The sequence below is a fragment of the Vicia villosa genome, linkage group LG1, assembly GCF_029867415.1.
Source record: "Vicia villosa cultivar HV-30 ecotype Madison, WI linkage group LG1, Vvil1.0, whole genome shotgun sequence".
Classification (NCBI taxonomy): domain Eukaryota; kingdom Viridiplantae; phylum Streptophyta; class Magnoliopsida; order Fabales; family Fabaceae; genus Vicia; species Vicia villosa.
In genome coordinates, this window is record NC_081180.1 from 49,969,292 (window position 1) to 49,986,591 (window position 17,300).

The 17,300-nt window shown below is 32.0% G+C and overlaps 1 protein-coding gene across 2 annotated transcripts; it reads right to left on the reverse strand.

The window, feature by feature from the left end:
- Positions 1-371: 371 nt before the first annotated feature.
- LOC131637332 (uncharacterized) lies at positions 372-4,919 on the reverse strand. 2 transcript variants are annotated; one of them, XM_058907940.1, is made up of 7 exons: positions 4,796-4,919; positions 3,013-3,572; positions 2,726-2,895; positions 2,562-2,642; positions 2,359-2,434; positions 2,174-2,251; positions 372-867 (listed from the first exon to the last, which is right to left on the reverse strand). In XM_058907940.1, exons 2-7 carry the CDS (start codon positions 3,539-3,541, stop codon positions 680-682), a joined length of 1,122 nt encoding a protein of 373 aa, XP_058763923.1. In that variant the 5' UTR covers positions 3,542-3,572; positions 4,796-4,919; the 3' UTR covers positions 372-679. The 2 variants fall into 2 exon arrangements, with proteins under 2 accessions (XP_058763923.1, XP_058763918.1); XM_058907935.1 differs by having other exon boundaries at positions 372-870; positions 2,168-2,251.
- Between the last annotated feature and the right edge of the window lie 12,381 nt (positions 4,920-17,300).

Sequence of the window (17,300 nt, forward strand, 5' to 3'; positions counted from 1 at the left end):
AGGATGCACCCTGTCATATCTACTCAGGAACAATTTTACCCACTAAAAGATATAAATGTATTCACCCACTAAAAGATATAAATGTATGCAATTCATCAGTAACGAGAATGTTTCTACACATGAATGGATCTATTCTCTCATCTTAAGTTGTTTCATAAATCCTCTCAAACAGTCTCACAAATAGAAATAAGTTCGAATAAGCCTTACCATTTAAGAAGTTATATATAAGCTATGTATATTGACTGCGTATACAGCCCTTTTTGTTTAAGAACAAATCCTTCGAAATTCAGGACTGCTTGAAGGACAGGTGCTTCCTTTCCCTCTACATGATTGCATCTATGTGCAAAATCTCGCAACAAAAGAATAAAGTATTGAAATTGCACAGGACAACATATACATAACATATACATCTCATACACTACAGATAATGTGTCTAAACAACTGTATGCAGTATGAACTAAGATTGTACAAATCTCGGACGCTGGCATCACTGACATTTTCAGTGGCTTAATCTTTCCCATCAAGGCAAGGAAACTACTACTAAAATTATCATATATACCTATGGAGAGGGAAAGAGAAACCCAAGAGGTAACATAAGAAATATCATGACAGTTTTAAGGTGAATGAGACTCAAGTACTTGTCAAATTGACTGCAACATTTGACTACAACAACAGATAATTAATTTTGACCCTGCCTTCCTGAGTGGTATGCACCCCTACCATTGGAATCTGTCCTCACTCTCTCCCAAGCACGAGAAGAACCCACTTCGCCTCTAACTTGGGACGAGCCCACGGGATGACTATGCTCGGATGAAGGGAGAAGGAAACCTCCCTGCCCAGCATGCTCAGCTTGTCTACTATGGCCAGCTCCTACAACACAAAAGAACATATTAAAATGACTTACAAATGGTGTACTGCTATTTTGAAGAAAAAAATGAAATTCAACAGACGAGGTATATTAGCACAGAACAATCTCATAAAACACTATTCATGACTTTTCATAAAATTCTACACATAAAATTCTACACATAAAATTCTACAGTGGTTTTGCTGCCTTTTCATGTAAAAATATGAAAAAGAGTGAGGCAGGAAATTTGAAAATAAATTTGGTAAAACAAATCTTATGAGTACATTATTATTCACTAATAAATTTGAATTCTACAATGTTTTTTCTGCCTTTTCATGTAAAAATATGAAAAACAGTGAGGCAGAAAATTTGAAAAGAAAATTGGAAAAACAAATCTTAAGAGTAAATTATTATTCACTAATCACAATTTATCATTTAACAATAACTGCACGAACAGTTATTGGTTAAAAAAAACTGTAAACACAACAGGCATACTGAGCCATACTCTCTTTACCATCGAATGCAAGGTACATCTCCATCACTGTTTCCTTACTTCCAAATATTCAATAATAAAGTGCATGAGATAGGAATATCACATGAGTGAAGTTTGTAGTTTTCGATACATCATAAAGAAAACCATAACAAAATAATGTTTCCAATAACATAATGAATTCACAACCATGTACATCAGAATACAGCCCATGAGAAAGCCAATTTACTCCATAAATGCAATATGTGGGAACATGCTATTATGTGTGCGAGACTGCAAGTTAGAATTAACATACAAATAGATGTATGAAAATAAGTGGTAGTTGAATAAAATTGATAGAGTGGCTTAAATGGGAGGGTTGAAAAGTTCCTTACAATGTCACACAAAATCAGAAAAACAGTGCTACGAATGTGTCCATAAATACATTGTAACATGGGGGTCTTTCTTTTGTTAAGGAAATTGTTGGCTGAAAAATTGCAAAACTGCATGGCATTTCACGTGTACTGATTTTTGTAGCATATGATATAGCATAACTCTGCACAATTATTTTATTTCCTTGTATTTTAAGCATTCAAGTAAATTCGCATTATAATACACCAAATTTATCACTATCTTAGAAAATATGCTAATAACACAAACAGACTTAAAGGTATAATACACCGAATCTATCACTATCTTAGAAAATATGCTAATAACACAAACAGACTTCATGGAAACTTTTTGCATGGGAATATAAAAGTAAAACTATCAAAAATATTTAATAAATTGTAGAGATATTTTCTAGAAAGTAATCATCCACATCCACATTCCTTAAATTATCAGTTACTCACCAATACTCCCAATACTCCCGCTCCATCCAGGCAAATACTTTTGACCCTTTCCTTTCCATTCTTCTTCAAAGCCAGCAAGTTCATCTGCAAAAACCGATGCAGAAATTTCAGTAATGCTGTCATACAAGGGCATAGAACCTACAGTAGTTAATGTATCACACAGCAAAAAAACGAAGTATAAGCTAACAAACCTTCATCAATGTTGTGTAAAGTCTGCATAGTATCCACTTTACCATCTGGATTAAGCTTTCTTGAGAGGGTGTGCCCCTATTAAACATAAGAAAAAAGTTAAATAAATGAAATTAAGGACATGGTAAAAATCACTAAAGAAACACAGTGATTGGTATCCCAAAACCAAACCAACCAAATATAATATTGCCACCAAAGAGGATACCTTGTCATGCAGGCCTCTAGAAATCCTGTGGGAAGCTTGCCTTGTGGAGCTATCAGCCTCCTTGCTCTCCTCAAGTGTCACCTAACACAGTGAAGATAGAATCAGAAAATAACATTATGAAAATCCTGGATTCAGTCCAGCTTTAAATCTGCATAAAAGCTTACTCCGTCACTTCCAGTCCTCTTGGTCTTTGAAGAAGTATAATATGTTCCATTTGGACCACCATAGCTGACTGTTGAGCTCTGAAAGCAGAAGCTCTGTGTTTGAGGCTGAAGCTCAGTTGCATTGAAATTGTTGAACTCATTTCTACCCTGCAAATGTCTGATCTTCTTCCCTGAAGCATGAAACCCCATCCCCAATAAATATTAGAATAAGCAATATGTAAACTACAATTTTTTAGAGATAGAGCAAAAGCGTGAGCACCCAATGGTTAATGCTAAACACACAATACCTTCATGTTCATCATCTGGATGTTCTACAGAGGGTTCAACGCTTGACCTTCTATGCCGTTTTGGATTTTCTTTCTTTTCTTCAGTCTCATCCTCATTTTCATCATCAGAGTCCAATTGCTGAATGATTGGGCCCCTTCGACTACTAGGCTCCGGAGCACGAGCTTGATTCTCATGAAACACAGATGGATTCATCTCTGGGCCAAAAGGAAACCCAGATGACAACATATTCGGTGCAAAAGGAAAACCAGGCATCTGCATATTCTGCGCAAAAGGAAAATCAGGCTGCTGCATTTCCGAAGCAAAAGGAAAACCAGGCCGTTGCATTTCCCGGGAAAAAGGAAACCCAGATAGACCACTCATAATACTTGACTGGAACATCCCTCCAAAAGGGCTGGTGAAGAAAGGATCGTCAAATGGGTCCCTTCCTCCAAACACACTTGACATCAAACTCCTAGAAGGTCCGAAGCCTCCAAAACCACCAAAGTCAGCTAAAGGATCTCTGCCACCAGGCCCACCGCGTCCTTGCATTCTGCTATTCAAACTCGTAGTACAGTAATCACTGAAAGTACAAAACTCATTTAACATAACATAATCACAACAGCAATAATGTATAAACCATATACAAACAGTAATATTAATAACCGATTCAGTTCAAAACAATTTAGTTACACAACAGTAATATTAATAATGTATAATGTAGGATCAAGCGCTTACCACTGCGCTAAAAGCAATTGCTGTTAGTGAGGGCGCAACTTTATTTCCTTATAGTATGAGTCCTCAGGGGCTGCACCTAAAGCGAGGTTTGTAAGCTCTCTCTAGGCGCCATGGGTTGGGATGTTAAGCCCATTCGAATCCCTAAGGGTGACGCTGGATTTATTTATCCAACAATCTCCCCCCCAGTGTCAGCCGGGGGGATTCGAACCCATGACCATGCTCTGATACCACTTGTAGGATCAAGCGCTTACCACTGCGCTAAAAGCAATTGCTGTTAGTGAGGGCGCAACTTTATTTCCTTATAGTATGAGTCCTCAGGGGCTGCACCTAAAGCGAGGTTTGTAAGCTCTCTCTAGGCGCCATGGGTTGGGATGTTAAGCCCATTCGAATCCCTAAGGGTGACGCTGGATTTATTTATCCAACATATAAACCATCATACAAACAGTAATATTAATAACCACAATAATGTATCAACGATTCAGTTCAACACAATTTTAAAGAGCAATTCAATATAAACAAGCCCTATCTTCCAAATAAGTTAGTTACATAAAACTATTTAGTACTGACATATCTGAAAAAAGTGTCTGAAACCGGCTAATAATTTTAAGAAAATAATAATAAATAAAACCTAATCAGAAGTGTTAGTGTCACTTAAGTGTTTGGCTGTGCTTCATAGCCATAAATCAGTAATAAAGGATCCAATCCAAACACAAATTTATAGAACAATTCAACATGAATAAACCCTACTTAAAATCTTCCAAATAAATTACGATCTGCTATTCCTTCAAAAACATTAAATACTTCTAAACTTCGGAAGCGAAATTTCCGTTTCAAACTATAACAGAATCATCATAATTCATTGAACGATCTAAGCAAATCAGAGCACATTCAGCAATAATCAAACACAGAATCGATAAACTAAACATCAATTGAACTAATCGAGTTAAACACAACTATCGGCGAAAACATTAAAAAATCAGCACGAAACGAAAAACCGAAACGAGATCATCATGATCGAAATTCGAAGCTCTGGTAAAAACGATTGAGAATTGAGAGAAAGATAAGTACCTCAGAAGCAATGGAAGAGAACGAAGCGAAGCCTCAGAGTGTGATCAAGTAATTCGCTTTCACAATTCTGCAATTGTTTCTCATAGAAGTTTCTAGGATCATCTGTTATATATGAAAATTTGATGGGCTTTGTTTATATAGTTCGAAATAACGAAATGGGCCCAACTATACACCGCCTTTGTCCGTAAAGTTCAACTTTATCAATTAGATGGTGTATGTAACAATTTATTTAAAATATAAAATTTGAATTTTAACTTATAAATACCACTGTAAAAAAGTTTAACAAAGTCAAATTTATAATGTAGGATTTAACTCATATAAATAATATAAACATTCAGGATAAATGATTTTTATACGGTAACAGTAATCACAATTTATTAAGATGTTTAACTTCAATTATCATTAATTTTAAAGTTAATTTAAGAGTGGTCGTAATGTGCTGATAATATAAGTTTATAATAAGAATATGATAAGTAACCATTAAAATAGTAAAATTTAAATATTAATCTTCACAGTGTTAAAGAAACTAAGATTATCAACTTTCATTGGCGATACCTGAAATTTCAGAGAGCCTCGGCAAAAATTTTACACATTGTTTTTATTAATTTTATATTCAATTTCTATTAATTTTTATCCTTGATTTTGTCTAAAAAATTTGCCATTGATTTTGTCTAAAAAATTTTCCCTCTGTTTTTACTAATTTTGTCATTAGTTTTGTCTAAAAATTATAAATTTTGTCTCTGGTGTTGTCTAAAAATTAACTATTAGGTGGGAGGAGTATACAACGAAAGGAGGCGTTGAGCCCAGACGCATGCCCGGGCTCGCTGGGCTGTAGATCCGCCCCTGTCAACTTCTAAAGACGAAGGTTCGAAGAATATCGAGTTTAATTCCTAGTGGGAATAATACTTAGCCAGTGTCATAACCTCTCTGCGCGAACTCTGAATTACTAGGGCCCCATTCCCCTAGGAACCAGAGTGCATAAAACAAAAAAAGAAGTTTCTTTAATCCAATGAGTTTCTTTAATGTAAGAGCAAACACTCCGACAAGACCATGAACCCTCATACCCATGATATGAAGCATACATAGAAACCATGTTTGTAAGAAATGCCTAAACAAAACCTACAAGAATCAAATAAAATCCTCGACCAAATCTATTCTACTTAAAATCTAATATTTCTAACTTCTTAATTAACATATAATAAATTCTAAAATTTATTAAAAGTAACATTCATATGAGACAAATAAGATTTTGTGATCCAAATATAAATTACTTTACATTAAACTCACTTCAACTAAGATCAATCTTATAAAATCAATTCAGTCAAAATTAATTTTAGTCAGATAATACAACATAAAGTAAGTTACCCGAGCAATGCAAATGTTGTTGTTGGCCTTGTCCCTACAAATATGTTGCTCCCTTGTTTGCATGGTCATCCTCATACAAAACCAACCTGAATTAAATAAAATCCTAAACCAAAATCTATTATACTTAAAACTTAATATTACTAGCTTCTTAATTAACATATAATAAATTCTAAAATTTATTAAAAGTGACATTCATATGATACAAACAAGATTTTGTAATTCAAACATAAATTACTTTGCCTTAAACTCGCTCACTTCAACTAAAATAAATCTTATAAAATCAATTCAGTCAAAATTAGTTTTGGTCAGAGAATATAACATAAAGTAAATTACCCGAGCAATGCAAATGTTATTGTTGGCCTTGTCCCTACAGATATGTTGCTCCCTTGTTTGCATGGTCATCATCAAAGCTTGCTTTCAAGAAGAATCAACAATAGAACTGATGATTCTTCCATGCATCATCCGCTTATACTCTTGGGAAGTAGCTAGCTAAGAAAACAACATGAGAACCACCAGAGCCAGTTTAAATATGATGCTTCTAAAATGGTATAAAATGGTAAAACCATATTCAATAATCCAACACACGCTCGCACTAAACCCAAACTGCAACAAAATGTATGACAGATCACAACAGCTCCACATATTAAGGATAAAAGAAACATATTATTTTCAAATTTGAATCCTGAGCTTTGCATATGCAAGAATTATTAGTGTACGTAAGGTTGTTAATATTAATTTCAATGTTAATTTGCATATTATGGATGTGACATGGAGATTATTTCATGGTCTGCATTAGAAGCTTCGAAACATAACGACATGTTGTTATAGTTAGGAATGCTTGAAATGATCCCAACCATTATACAAAATAACCAATTCCAATTGTGCTTATGGTAGCTGCTAAAGTTCTAGTTGAATTTGATATTCCTGTAATAGTTTCATCAATGTTAAAACAAGAACCATGTTGTAAGAACACATACTTAATTACACAAAAAGTTATTTCCATTCAATTACAGAAAATAGTAAAAAGAGAAGATATTCAAAACATATTTGTTAAAGTTCTTACCATATAGAATCCTTGCATACTGAGGAGCAATATCCAGATCATGTAAAAATGTAAAAGACATGAGCCTGTGAAGTTAAGGCCTTACTGATATATGTATTAGTTCATGAATATGTCGTAAATATAAATTTTATAGTTTTAGAGAATAATATAATATGCCGATTTTTGTGTGTGCAAGACTTACTTGTATGTTAAGCATAAATTCAACTTGGCTGAAAGAGCTTAAGCTCAAAGCTGTAGGTAAGAGTACTGAAGCATCAATTGTTGGTGTAATATTAGCACACTTCAAGCAGATTAAAGTTGGTCCAATAAATCCAATTGTCTGCAATTATACACAGTACATTACTAAAATCAACATCAATAAAAAATCGTATCCACCGGTAATATCAACTTCGTTCTATTTTGGTCTATAATTGCTTCCACTATTGTCTTTTGTGAATCGGAAAAAAAAAGTTTATTCAAATTCTGCCAGGAAAAAGTTCCATCTAGCCCCGTTGTAGCTACAATTTGACTACCTACATCAATTTAGGGACAAATGTTGTCGGGTATCCTTTATTAATTAAGATTGCCATGTAGTTACGCTTTTGAAATAAACCGATATCCACGAGAGGAGAACAAAGTAACCCTGTAAATCAAGCAAGGTCAAAATTATTATGCTTAAAACTAAATCCATGATATCAAAAAGTTCTTATCTTTACTCAAAACAAACATACATCAATCAGAAGAACAAAAACAACGACCAAATCCTCTTTGTCTGCACAAATATTTCGCAAGAAACTCCCTTTGAATTTTGTTCTTGTCTCAATAGCAGATATATCGCAAACCTGAATGAAAAAGAAAAACCATTTTATCATAAAGTTTGACAAGACGATTTTTTTTCTTAAATTGATGTCGCATTACCTCGAGTTTGTTCTCCACAATCGTTAGCTTCTCTTGTAATTCCATGATATAATTATATTGAAAAGTAGATTTTGTCTACGCATAAAAAGTATAACATCATTCGTGTCTAAGGTGGAAAACGGGCATGCTCGCCCCGTTTAGGCCCGCCTCATAAAAGCCCGCAAAAAACGGGGAGAGGCGGACATAATTAAGACTGCGGGTCTAAAACCTTGAGTCGTTCCGCAAAAAAAATGAGGCTGGGGCAGGTAATACCTGCAGGCTTTACACCTTTTAGGCCTAAAAATGTAAAATTTCGTGTAAATACTCGTGCCCACAAAAAAAAAAACAGACGGACATATTAAAGATTGTGAGCTTAAAATCTAGGCCCGCCCCGCAAAAAAATGCGGACAAAACGGACCCATTTTCCCCCCTATTCATGTCTCTATAATAGCAAATGGATGTTATTAAAATGAAACGTGGTAAAAATTAACCTCAAATTCCCATGTTTTCATGGTCAAGTTGTTCAATTCAGAACCATACTTTTCTGAAGAATATTTAAACTTGACTATTTCAGTACTTAAAGTTTGCACTTGAGATTTTTGGCGGTCACAATCGTCCCTTACTTGTTGCAGCTTGCATGGTAGGGAAGTAACTCCAAACACATAAGTTCAAAGATAAAGTGTTACAATATATAATTGCTACACATCAGCCACGTCAACACAACAGGTGCAAAAAGAAATCCAATTCAATTAGTACTGTAATGTTGAAGTACAAATAAAAACAATTGTGTTATACAAGTAACTAGAGTCTCCACCTGTGCATGCATAGCCAAATTATATTAGTGTTAGCAGTGGAAACAACAACAAATGTACAAATTAAATTTAGATTAACCCTAATCAACCCAATACCAAAACTAACTGAAAAAATAATTAACCTCAAATTCCCATGTTTTCATGGTCAAGTTGTTCAATTCAGACCCATACTTTTCTGAAGAATATTTAAACTTGACTATTTCAGTACTTAGAGTTTGCACTTGAGATATTTGGCGGTCACAATCGTCCCCTACTTGTTGCAGCTTGCATTGTAGGGAAGTAACTCCAAACACATAAGTTCAAAGATAAAGTGCTACAATATATAACTGCTACATATCAACCGCGTCAACACAACAGGTGCAAAAAGAAATCCAATTCAATTAGTACTGTAATGTTGAAGTGCAAATAAAAACAATTATATTATACAAGCAACTAGAATCTCCATTTGTGCATGCATAGCCAAATTACATTAGTGTTAGCAGTGGAAACAAAAACAAATGTACAAATTACATTCAGATTAACCCTAATCAACCCAATACCAAAACTAACTGAAAAATTAATTTTAAGAAAGAACCCTTTTTTACAATAATAATAAGAAATTAAAGATGGGTTTTTCAGAAGTTGCAATGTCATTTTCAATGTCATTCTTCGCTATTGGTTGCTCCTCGTTATGAGATTGCGAGACAGTTAGAAACAAAATGCACACTATGCATCACCTTGCAATCGAAATAGACAATTCAGTAAAAAAGGCAATGCATCAAGTTAAAATATCATTGTTTACAAACAAAGAACCACATTAACAGTCCATAACAACCAGCTTCTTAAACCTCTATCTGATTCACCTTTTCATCACCAATTCACCATTTTCATAACATCTAGCATTTATCTTCCATAATGTTCATCATCATCACCTACAAACATCAACAACACACTAGTGCAAAAAACACATTTTAAATCAAACATTTTAAATCATATGCTTTCCACTTGATTTAAAAATTTGAAAAAATTAGGACACGTGATATATATTAAAGTGAATAATATTTAAATCAGTTAATCTGATTTAAAAAGAATTTTTTATAATTAAAAAAACTAGTTAAGAGACAAAGCCCAATGCATCTATTATTCCCTCTCTTCTCTGCGAAAACATAATTATTCCCTCTTTTTTTACAAAAGGCCCATCACACGTCCCCTCTCTAAACCCTTTCACTTCTCTTTCTCGGTGACAAAAGAACCCTAAAAACGTTTCATCTTTCTCCTCTCTCGGCGGCGAAATAAACCTTAAACAAGTTTTCTCTTCAATTTCTCTCTCACGGAGAAACAAACTATCTATTGTCTTCTCACTTTCCCTCTCTGCGACGACACACACTGCTACCGTTTCCGTCGACATTCATATTCTCCAACCCTGCTTCTGTTCAGATATTCCAAGGTTGGTTCATATTTTGGTCTTGAATTGGATTTTAAGTTTATTTTTGAACTGGTTTTCTACTGTTTTTGTCAAGAAAGATAAGTGGGGTATTAGGAATTTGAATTTTGGATTTCTTTGAGTTTTGAGTTTAATTATCTAGTTGAGTTTTTGGTTTTGGATTGGTGTTAACTTTCTGCTCGATTTTGTTAGGAGATGAGTGGGGTTTTGATAGGAATTGATAAAGATTCTATTTAATGGGAATTGTCCTAGCTAGTTGTTGAAATGGAAATTACACTTTATGTACGAAACGATTTGTGGCCAACCGTCAGGAATTGTAGGGCAAATAATACTCTGGTGGTTGTGCTGTGTTTCATCAATGGTTTAAGTAACTAATAATTTGGTACATGTTATTTGAAGCTACTAAGATTATTACTTCATATAACTATTGAATGTGTTTAAACTGTTGTTGAATTTAGGTTAAAAGTGAGTTTCAAAGTTGTTTTTTACATAGTCTGAATGCTGTTGGTTGGTAGTTTAAGGTAAAATATGTTATGGATTATTAAAAAATGATTATTAAAGCAACTTATAATTTGAAATAACTTTATATATCAGAATGTAAACTTTTTGAGATGTGGGTTAGAGACAAAATCTTTTCTGTGGGGAATTGGGAGTAAAAAGGGAAAGAGGTATTTGTTTGTCAAAATTGCTCCTCAGACTATGCTCTTCCAATTCAATGTTTGTAACCTTTAATTGGATTGCAAGGTAAGGAAACAAGAACCTGTTTTTTCTTTTGAAAATATATATTTTAATGTTAACTCTGATCATATTTGTGAAAGCTTTTATTAAATGACATAATAGTTGTTAGTTTCTGAAAGAAATGAATGCTCTGTTGGTTTCTAAAAGAAGTGAATGCTCTTTGTTGGCTTCTGTGAAGCTTAAATTGGATTTATGAGATGTACTAAAGTTTGGTGTGATTTTAGAAACCAACGCAGGAACTACTTACATGTTAAACAACCAAATTAAAACCCAAATTTAAAAAATCAATCTCCTCACAAGTCTTTTTCTAAAGTTTAAAATTTGGAGGTTATTTCCTTCACTCCATCATAAATTTAGTTGAGTGTTTTTCCATGTTTCTTTTTTCATTTTAAAAACTAGCTTCCTTAACTCAAATTCGGTCTCTTTTTTAATTATAAAAAAGGCAATTTAAGAAGAACAACACGAAAAGAAACATTTTATAATCATTGGACAATAACAAAATTTAAGAAATAGTTAGTAATTGGCTCTCTATAAATAAGATGTAGTCATTAGATGTAAGGATGAATTTTTTCATTTGTATAGTTTTACTTAAATTCATCAATATTATACTCTTGGACTCCCAACTTCAACATTTTTTTATCAATATGATTCAACTTGAGTTTTCAAGAAAAAAAATAATTACATTTGGTAGCTCCCATAGGGTACCAACTACTACCTACTATTTGATTACCAACTATTATGTCTTTGGTATCTAGAAGATTGCTTGTTACATAAGTATTAGAAATGACAGTGTGTAAAATTCATCTTTAAGACATATCTTTTAGTATTTTGAAGTTAAGACACACGTACTTTAAAATTATCTTTAAGATATATCTATATTGGAAAGACTTTGAAGTTAAATATTATCCTATTCAGTGATGCCTCAAACAAAATCATAACCTTCATATAGCCATATTTATAATTTTATAATTAAGAGACAAGTCCCACATAGAAAATCAAACAAAGGGAAAGGTCTTTTCTAAATGCAAAATATTATTCAACTAATGCTCTTAGTGTCTAATTACATAAGTTGACCAGCTCAGCTCATTATTGTGATGTTCAAATTAAAAATTACTACTAATATACAAAAGTGAAAATGTATATCTAAAAAATAACTACCTTATGCTTTGTTGATTTAGGAAGCTCGAATGGTTAATTTTAATTTATTGAATGACTTTGTTTAATTTTTTTGATTTGATTTTGATTGAATGGATAGAACTTTCTTTGTTTTCTTTATTGTTGATATTGTTATAGAAGTTTGAATGCATGTCATGTTCTGTTGAAATTAAATCAATTGGTGTGTAGAGTTATTGAGAAAATTACCGAATTAACTAAATACTTACGAGAAGAATTTAGAAGATTGATGATGTGTCTAAAGCAATGAGTTAAGCTTACATGTTAAAAAAAACCATTACATCACCGCCTCAATTTTTCTTCATTATTAAGTCTCTTAACTACTAAGTCTTATAGTTTCTTAGCCACTAAATTTATATACTCTAAAGCTTATATAAAGGCATGTAGGCATTGCTTTACATAATAGCAGTTTTAGAAACAGAGCAAAGAGTTGCAATACCACTTCTTCTCATTCTCTCTATTATTATAAGTGTATAGAATATGTCCCATTAGATATCATGTTCTATAATAGCCTTATTATAAGTGTATTCTATATGTCCCTGTTTTGAGAAAGTATATGTGAGTTTGTATATGTTTACTCTATCAACTTGAGTTTATTCATATTGTTAGTTCTAATAATCTCTATATGTCCCTGTTTTGAGAAAGTATATGTGAGTTTGTATATGTTTACTCTATCAGCTTGAGTTTATTCAAATTGTTAGTTCTAATAATCTCATGCAGTAAGTTCTAATAGTTTATTAGCTAATCTAGACTTGTAGCCATTTTGCAGAACACTGTAGAGAAACTATATATATATATATATATATATATATATATACTCTTCTTTAATTACATTAGACTAACTAAGCTCTTTAACTTACTATTTGTGTATGTATTTTTTCCAGAAGTAATTAGGGATCGTAGTTGGATGAATTCTAACCGTTTGAGTGAAAAGTATATTAAAGGATATGGTATTTACTTACTATAATTTATGTATTGTAGTGCCAAAGACAATCTTTCCATTTTGAGTGTGGCTATTATGTTATGATACATATGTTGAATATTGTATCAGCTGGGATTGTTAATACATGGAATCAAGTATGTAACACATTTTTTTAATTATGTGTCAATTGTCTTCTTTAATGTTAGTACAATATTCTAATATTTTTTTAATATTTATTCAGATATTTGAAGATTCAACGCCATTTCATGATGATGAAGTTACGAATGTTCAAGAACGTTGTGCAAATTTTATTTTAGAATCCATTTGAAGTAACTTGGTTAGGTAAAAAATGGCAATCATAGGCCGATGCCATTTGTTTTTGTGCTTCTTTGTAGGCGTCATAGTTTGTTTAGTTTTGCTTAGACTAGCTAGTGTTTTGATACTATTTTAATTAGGTTTTGGCAAGAGTTATTTTGTTTGTGGTAATGTTTGTGACATCATTTCTTGAATATTTTAAAATTGATGGAATTTATTTAAAACATTGTTCCATGGTACTATTTGTATTAATAATTGTGTATGAAGTACTGGATTAGTATTTGATTGTGATGAAATTTTGTTTTATTCAGAATGTATTGTACAATATTGTCGAAGAAACAAGAATTAAAACACTGAGTCGATTTAAAAACAGAGTCGATTAATCAGAATGTATTGTATTATTCAGAATGATAATTAGTTAAAAAAAACAAAATTGTGATTTTAAATCAGATTAATTGATTTAAAATAACTTTACTAAATCACGTGAGTCGATTTAAATTTGAGATTTTAAATCGGATCATATAGATTTAAAAAACTGCGATACTTTTTGGATTATTTTTAAATGTGTCAAACCGATTTATATAAATATTTTTAAATCATATTAACCGATTTAATAAAATATTTTAAATCAGATTATAACCGATTTAAAAATGAAAAACTTTCTAAATCGGTCAGTATTAAATCGGAGCATTAACCGATTTAAAAAGTCATTTTTACCCAATTTAAAAAGTAGTTTTTGTACTAGTGACACCATCCATGTCATAAACAAAAACACACTCAACACAACTCTAACAACACAAAATAAGCACTTATGAAATTGAAAAAAATCAAGTTCACAATGACAACATGTTGCGAATGCAGCAACCACGTAAATCGAAAAAACTTTCAATTTTAGTCAAAATAGAATCATATTAAAATAGTATTTTAACTTATAATTAATCTCGGTATCTCCATAGTAAATAAAATCTTGCAACCATGAGACTTTTCATTCACAAGAAGGATAGCCATTTGTGCGCAGGAAATCACAACAAGGTAGAAATAACCTGTATTAAAGGGATATGCATCATAGTCAATGAAATAACATGTATCAAATGAAAAAGATTTGGCAAAATATCCTTTTGCTTTCTTAACTATACCCTTATGTTCATATTGGTCCCTTAACTTTCAAAACATTCCATTAGTCTTTTTTACCTAATTAGTGACGAATTTCAAAGTTTTTTCGTCTCTAATTAGACAAAAAGGAATAAGATGAATTTTTTTGAAAGTCAAGGGACCAAAGTGACACGAAAAAAATTAAGGGACCAATATGGATCCAAGGGTATATTTAAGGGACCAAAATGAGTATTTTTTCAAAAGATTTTAGATAAGAGGTTTTCAGAAAAAATCCAACATTAAAATACCGAAACAAGGTCAATAAATGTAAATATGTTGAAGAACACAGAGAAATGTAAATGTGCATAAAAAGAAGTTTTTAAAAACATTCATTAAAGAGAAATATAGAGAAATTGGCATACTATTTCACCCCGTTTCAAAACATCTTAAACAATGCATCACCTTGTTCTTCCTTAATAAGAGATTCATGATTGAAAGTTCTAAAACCTTGAAGATCAAGAACTGTAGCTTCGAGAAGATACGAACTGACATATTTTGGATCGAGTTCTTTCAGTTTTGGCTAGGGTTTCGTTAATGAGGTTGTTTATAGCAGATCTGGATTTGTTTTTGGAAGATCTAACTTATGTGGAAGATCCTTGCAAGTATCATTACAATTTGAAAATCTATGTCACAAATCATCAATTGTTTCTCTTTTCTAGCTTAAAAAATGGAAGAAGGAAGAAGAGGAAAAGCAACGAGAGAGAGAGAGAAAGGAAGAAAATATTTTTGAATATTTAACTTATTGTCAGAGTGAAAGAAGAAGAGGAAGAGAGATGAAGAAACGGGAGAGAGAAAGAAGGAAAAAAATGTTGAGAAGTCATTTCAAAATTTGTATAAGAGAAAAGTTGAAGATTTTGAATTGGAAATGTTTGTTTAGAACCAAATGCAATAAGATCTCCACAACATCTTAATGGTGTGATTGATGTGTTGTTGAGTTAATGCGTATGAATTGATGTTTTATACATGATGAGTGTAATTGATGTGTTGTTGAGTTAATGGTGAGTTACATATATGTGAGTTAATAGTTTTTTGAGTTGATATATGCGCTTGAGTACTGTTGCTATGTTGAGTGTGTTAAGAGTGAGTGTGAAATATGGATGTATTATGAACATGGATTACTTGTGTTATGTTTATGTCTATGTATTGTTGCATGTTTGAGATATTATATGACTGGGATGAATTATAGTATACTTGAGTTGCATTATTAATTTGATATTATACGTTTTGTGATTGTGGTTGAGATGTAATCTAGAGAGAGGTGTTACTTAAGTTGTCAATGCATTATGTTAGGATCAATGAGGGGTCTTAACTCATTGAAATTTTGTTAACATGTTTGTACATTCATGTTGATTTGTGTCAAGAGGCAAGTTTCTAGTTTAGAGAGAGACCGTTAGCTTGTCCTAAGCTCAGAGAGGGAACCCGGGTTTTGAGAGAACCAAATGTTGAGTTGGTATCATATGCATATCCATAGAGTTGCATGGTTGAGTTGCATGGTTGAGTTGCATTGCATAACGAGTTATATGTACATTGTGGAGTTATATTTGTTGAGTTGAGATTGATTGGTGAGTTGGGTATGAGAATGTATTTGTTATACTATGTTTGAAATTGTGTAGAATATGCTATGTGTTAATAGATTACCTTGCAGTATATGCCTGTTATTGTTGAATATGATTTCTCGCTCCTCCTGTTTGAATGTTGTCTTTACATGGGCATCATGCAAATACTCAAGAGTAACATTGACTGAAGTAAGTGGAAGATAGCTCTTGGAGAGACTTCCATTAGCTTGTCATTTTATTAGTAGGGTTTTGCTTTGATTATGTAACATCGGCTTGAGAATGTTTGCTTTTTATTTGTTTGGTTTTTTTTTGTTGGAGTTTTTCTAATTTTATTTCGTGGAGGTCTCCAAGTGTTGAGAGTTGGATAATACAACTCCTTTTGTTTATGCTATAAAAAGTTTAAATGGAGTTTATAAGACTAAATGATACGAGTGCTATATGTTTTTGTATAGTTTTAATTGTGATTTCGCTGTGAAGATATCAAACGAGTTGGATGTCGTGTATACATATTAGGTAAATGATATAAGTGCTATAGGTTTTTGTTTACATATACTCACAAGGAGCAATAACTGTCGTAAGTTGGAAGATGATGTTGAGACTTTTCTTCGTTTTATTTGTGGCTTTCCGTTATTTTAGTTTTTGGTTGCTCTGATCTGTAACATCTAGGAACGAGTCATTTCATAATGTTTTGATTTGAAGTTTTTAGAATTTTTTGAGCTATAATCAAGTACTTTATTTTGAAGAGATAATTTAAAGTATCATTTATGTTAAATTCCGCTACCATGTTTTATGTCTTTAACTTTAAATAGTATGCATGTTGAGTATGTGTAACACCTTTTTGAGAAAAAAATGTTTATCTTTTAAAAATAAATAGTTGGGGTTTTAGGGTGTTACACAAACAATGTAATATTCTTTGTAAATAATGTAGTTTGTAAGCAAATTAGTTTATTAATATTATGTTTAAACAATGTAATTTGTATATATATATATATATATATATATATATATATATATATATATATATATATATATATATATATATATATATATATATATATATATATATATATAAAGCATTTATTTTTCTCCTCGGTTATGGTCATAAACTAA

Coding starts and splice junctions, on each gene's coding strand:
- LOC131637332 (XM_058907935.1), bottom strand. CDS start 3,541: ATGCAAGGACGCGGTGGGCCTGGTGGCAGAGATCCTTTAGCTGACTTT. Junction 2,643..2,725: donor AGAGGACTGGAAGTGACGGA/GTAAGCTTTTAT, acceptor TCACTGTGTTAG/GTGACACTTGAGGAGAGCAA. Junction 2,435..2,561: donor CTAGAGGCCTGCATGACAAG/GTATCCTCTTTG, acceptor TATGTTTAATAG/GGGCACACCCTCTCAAGAAA.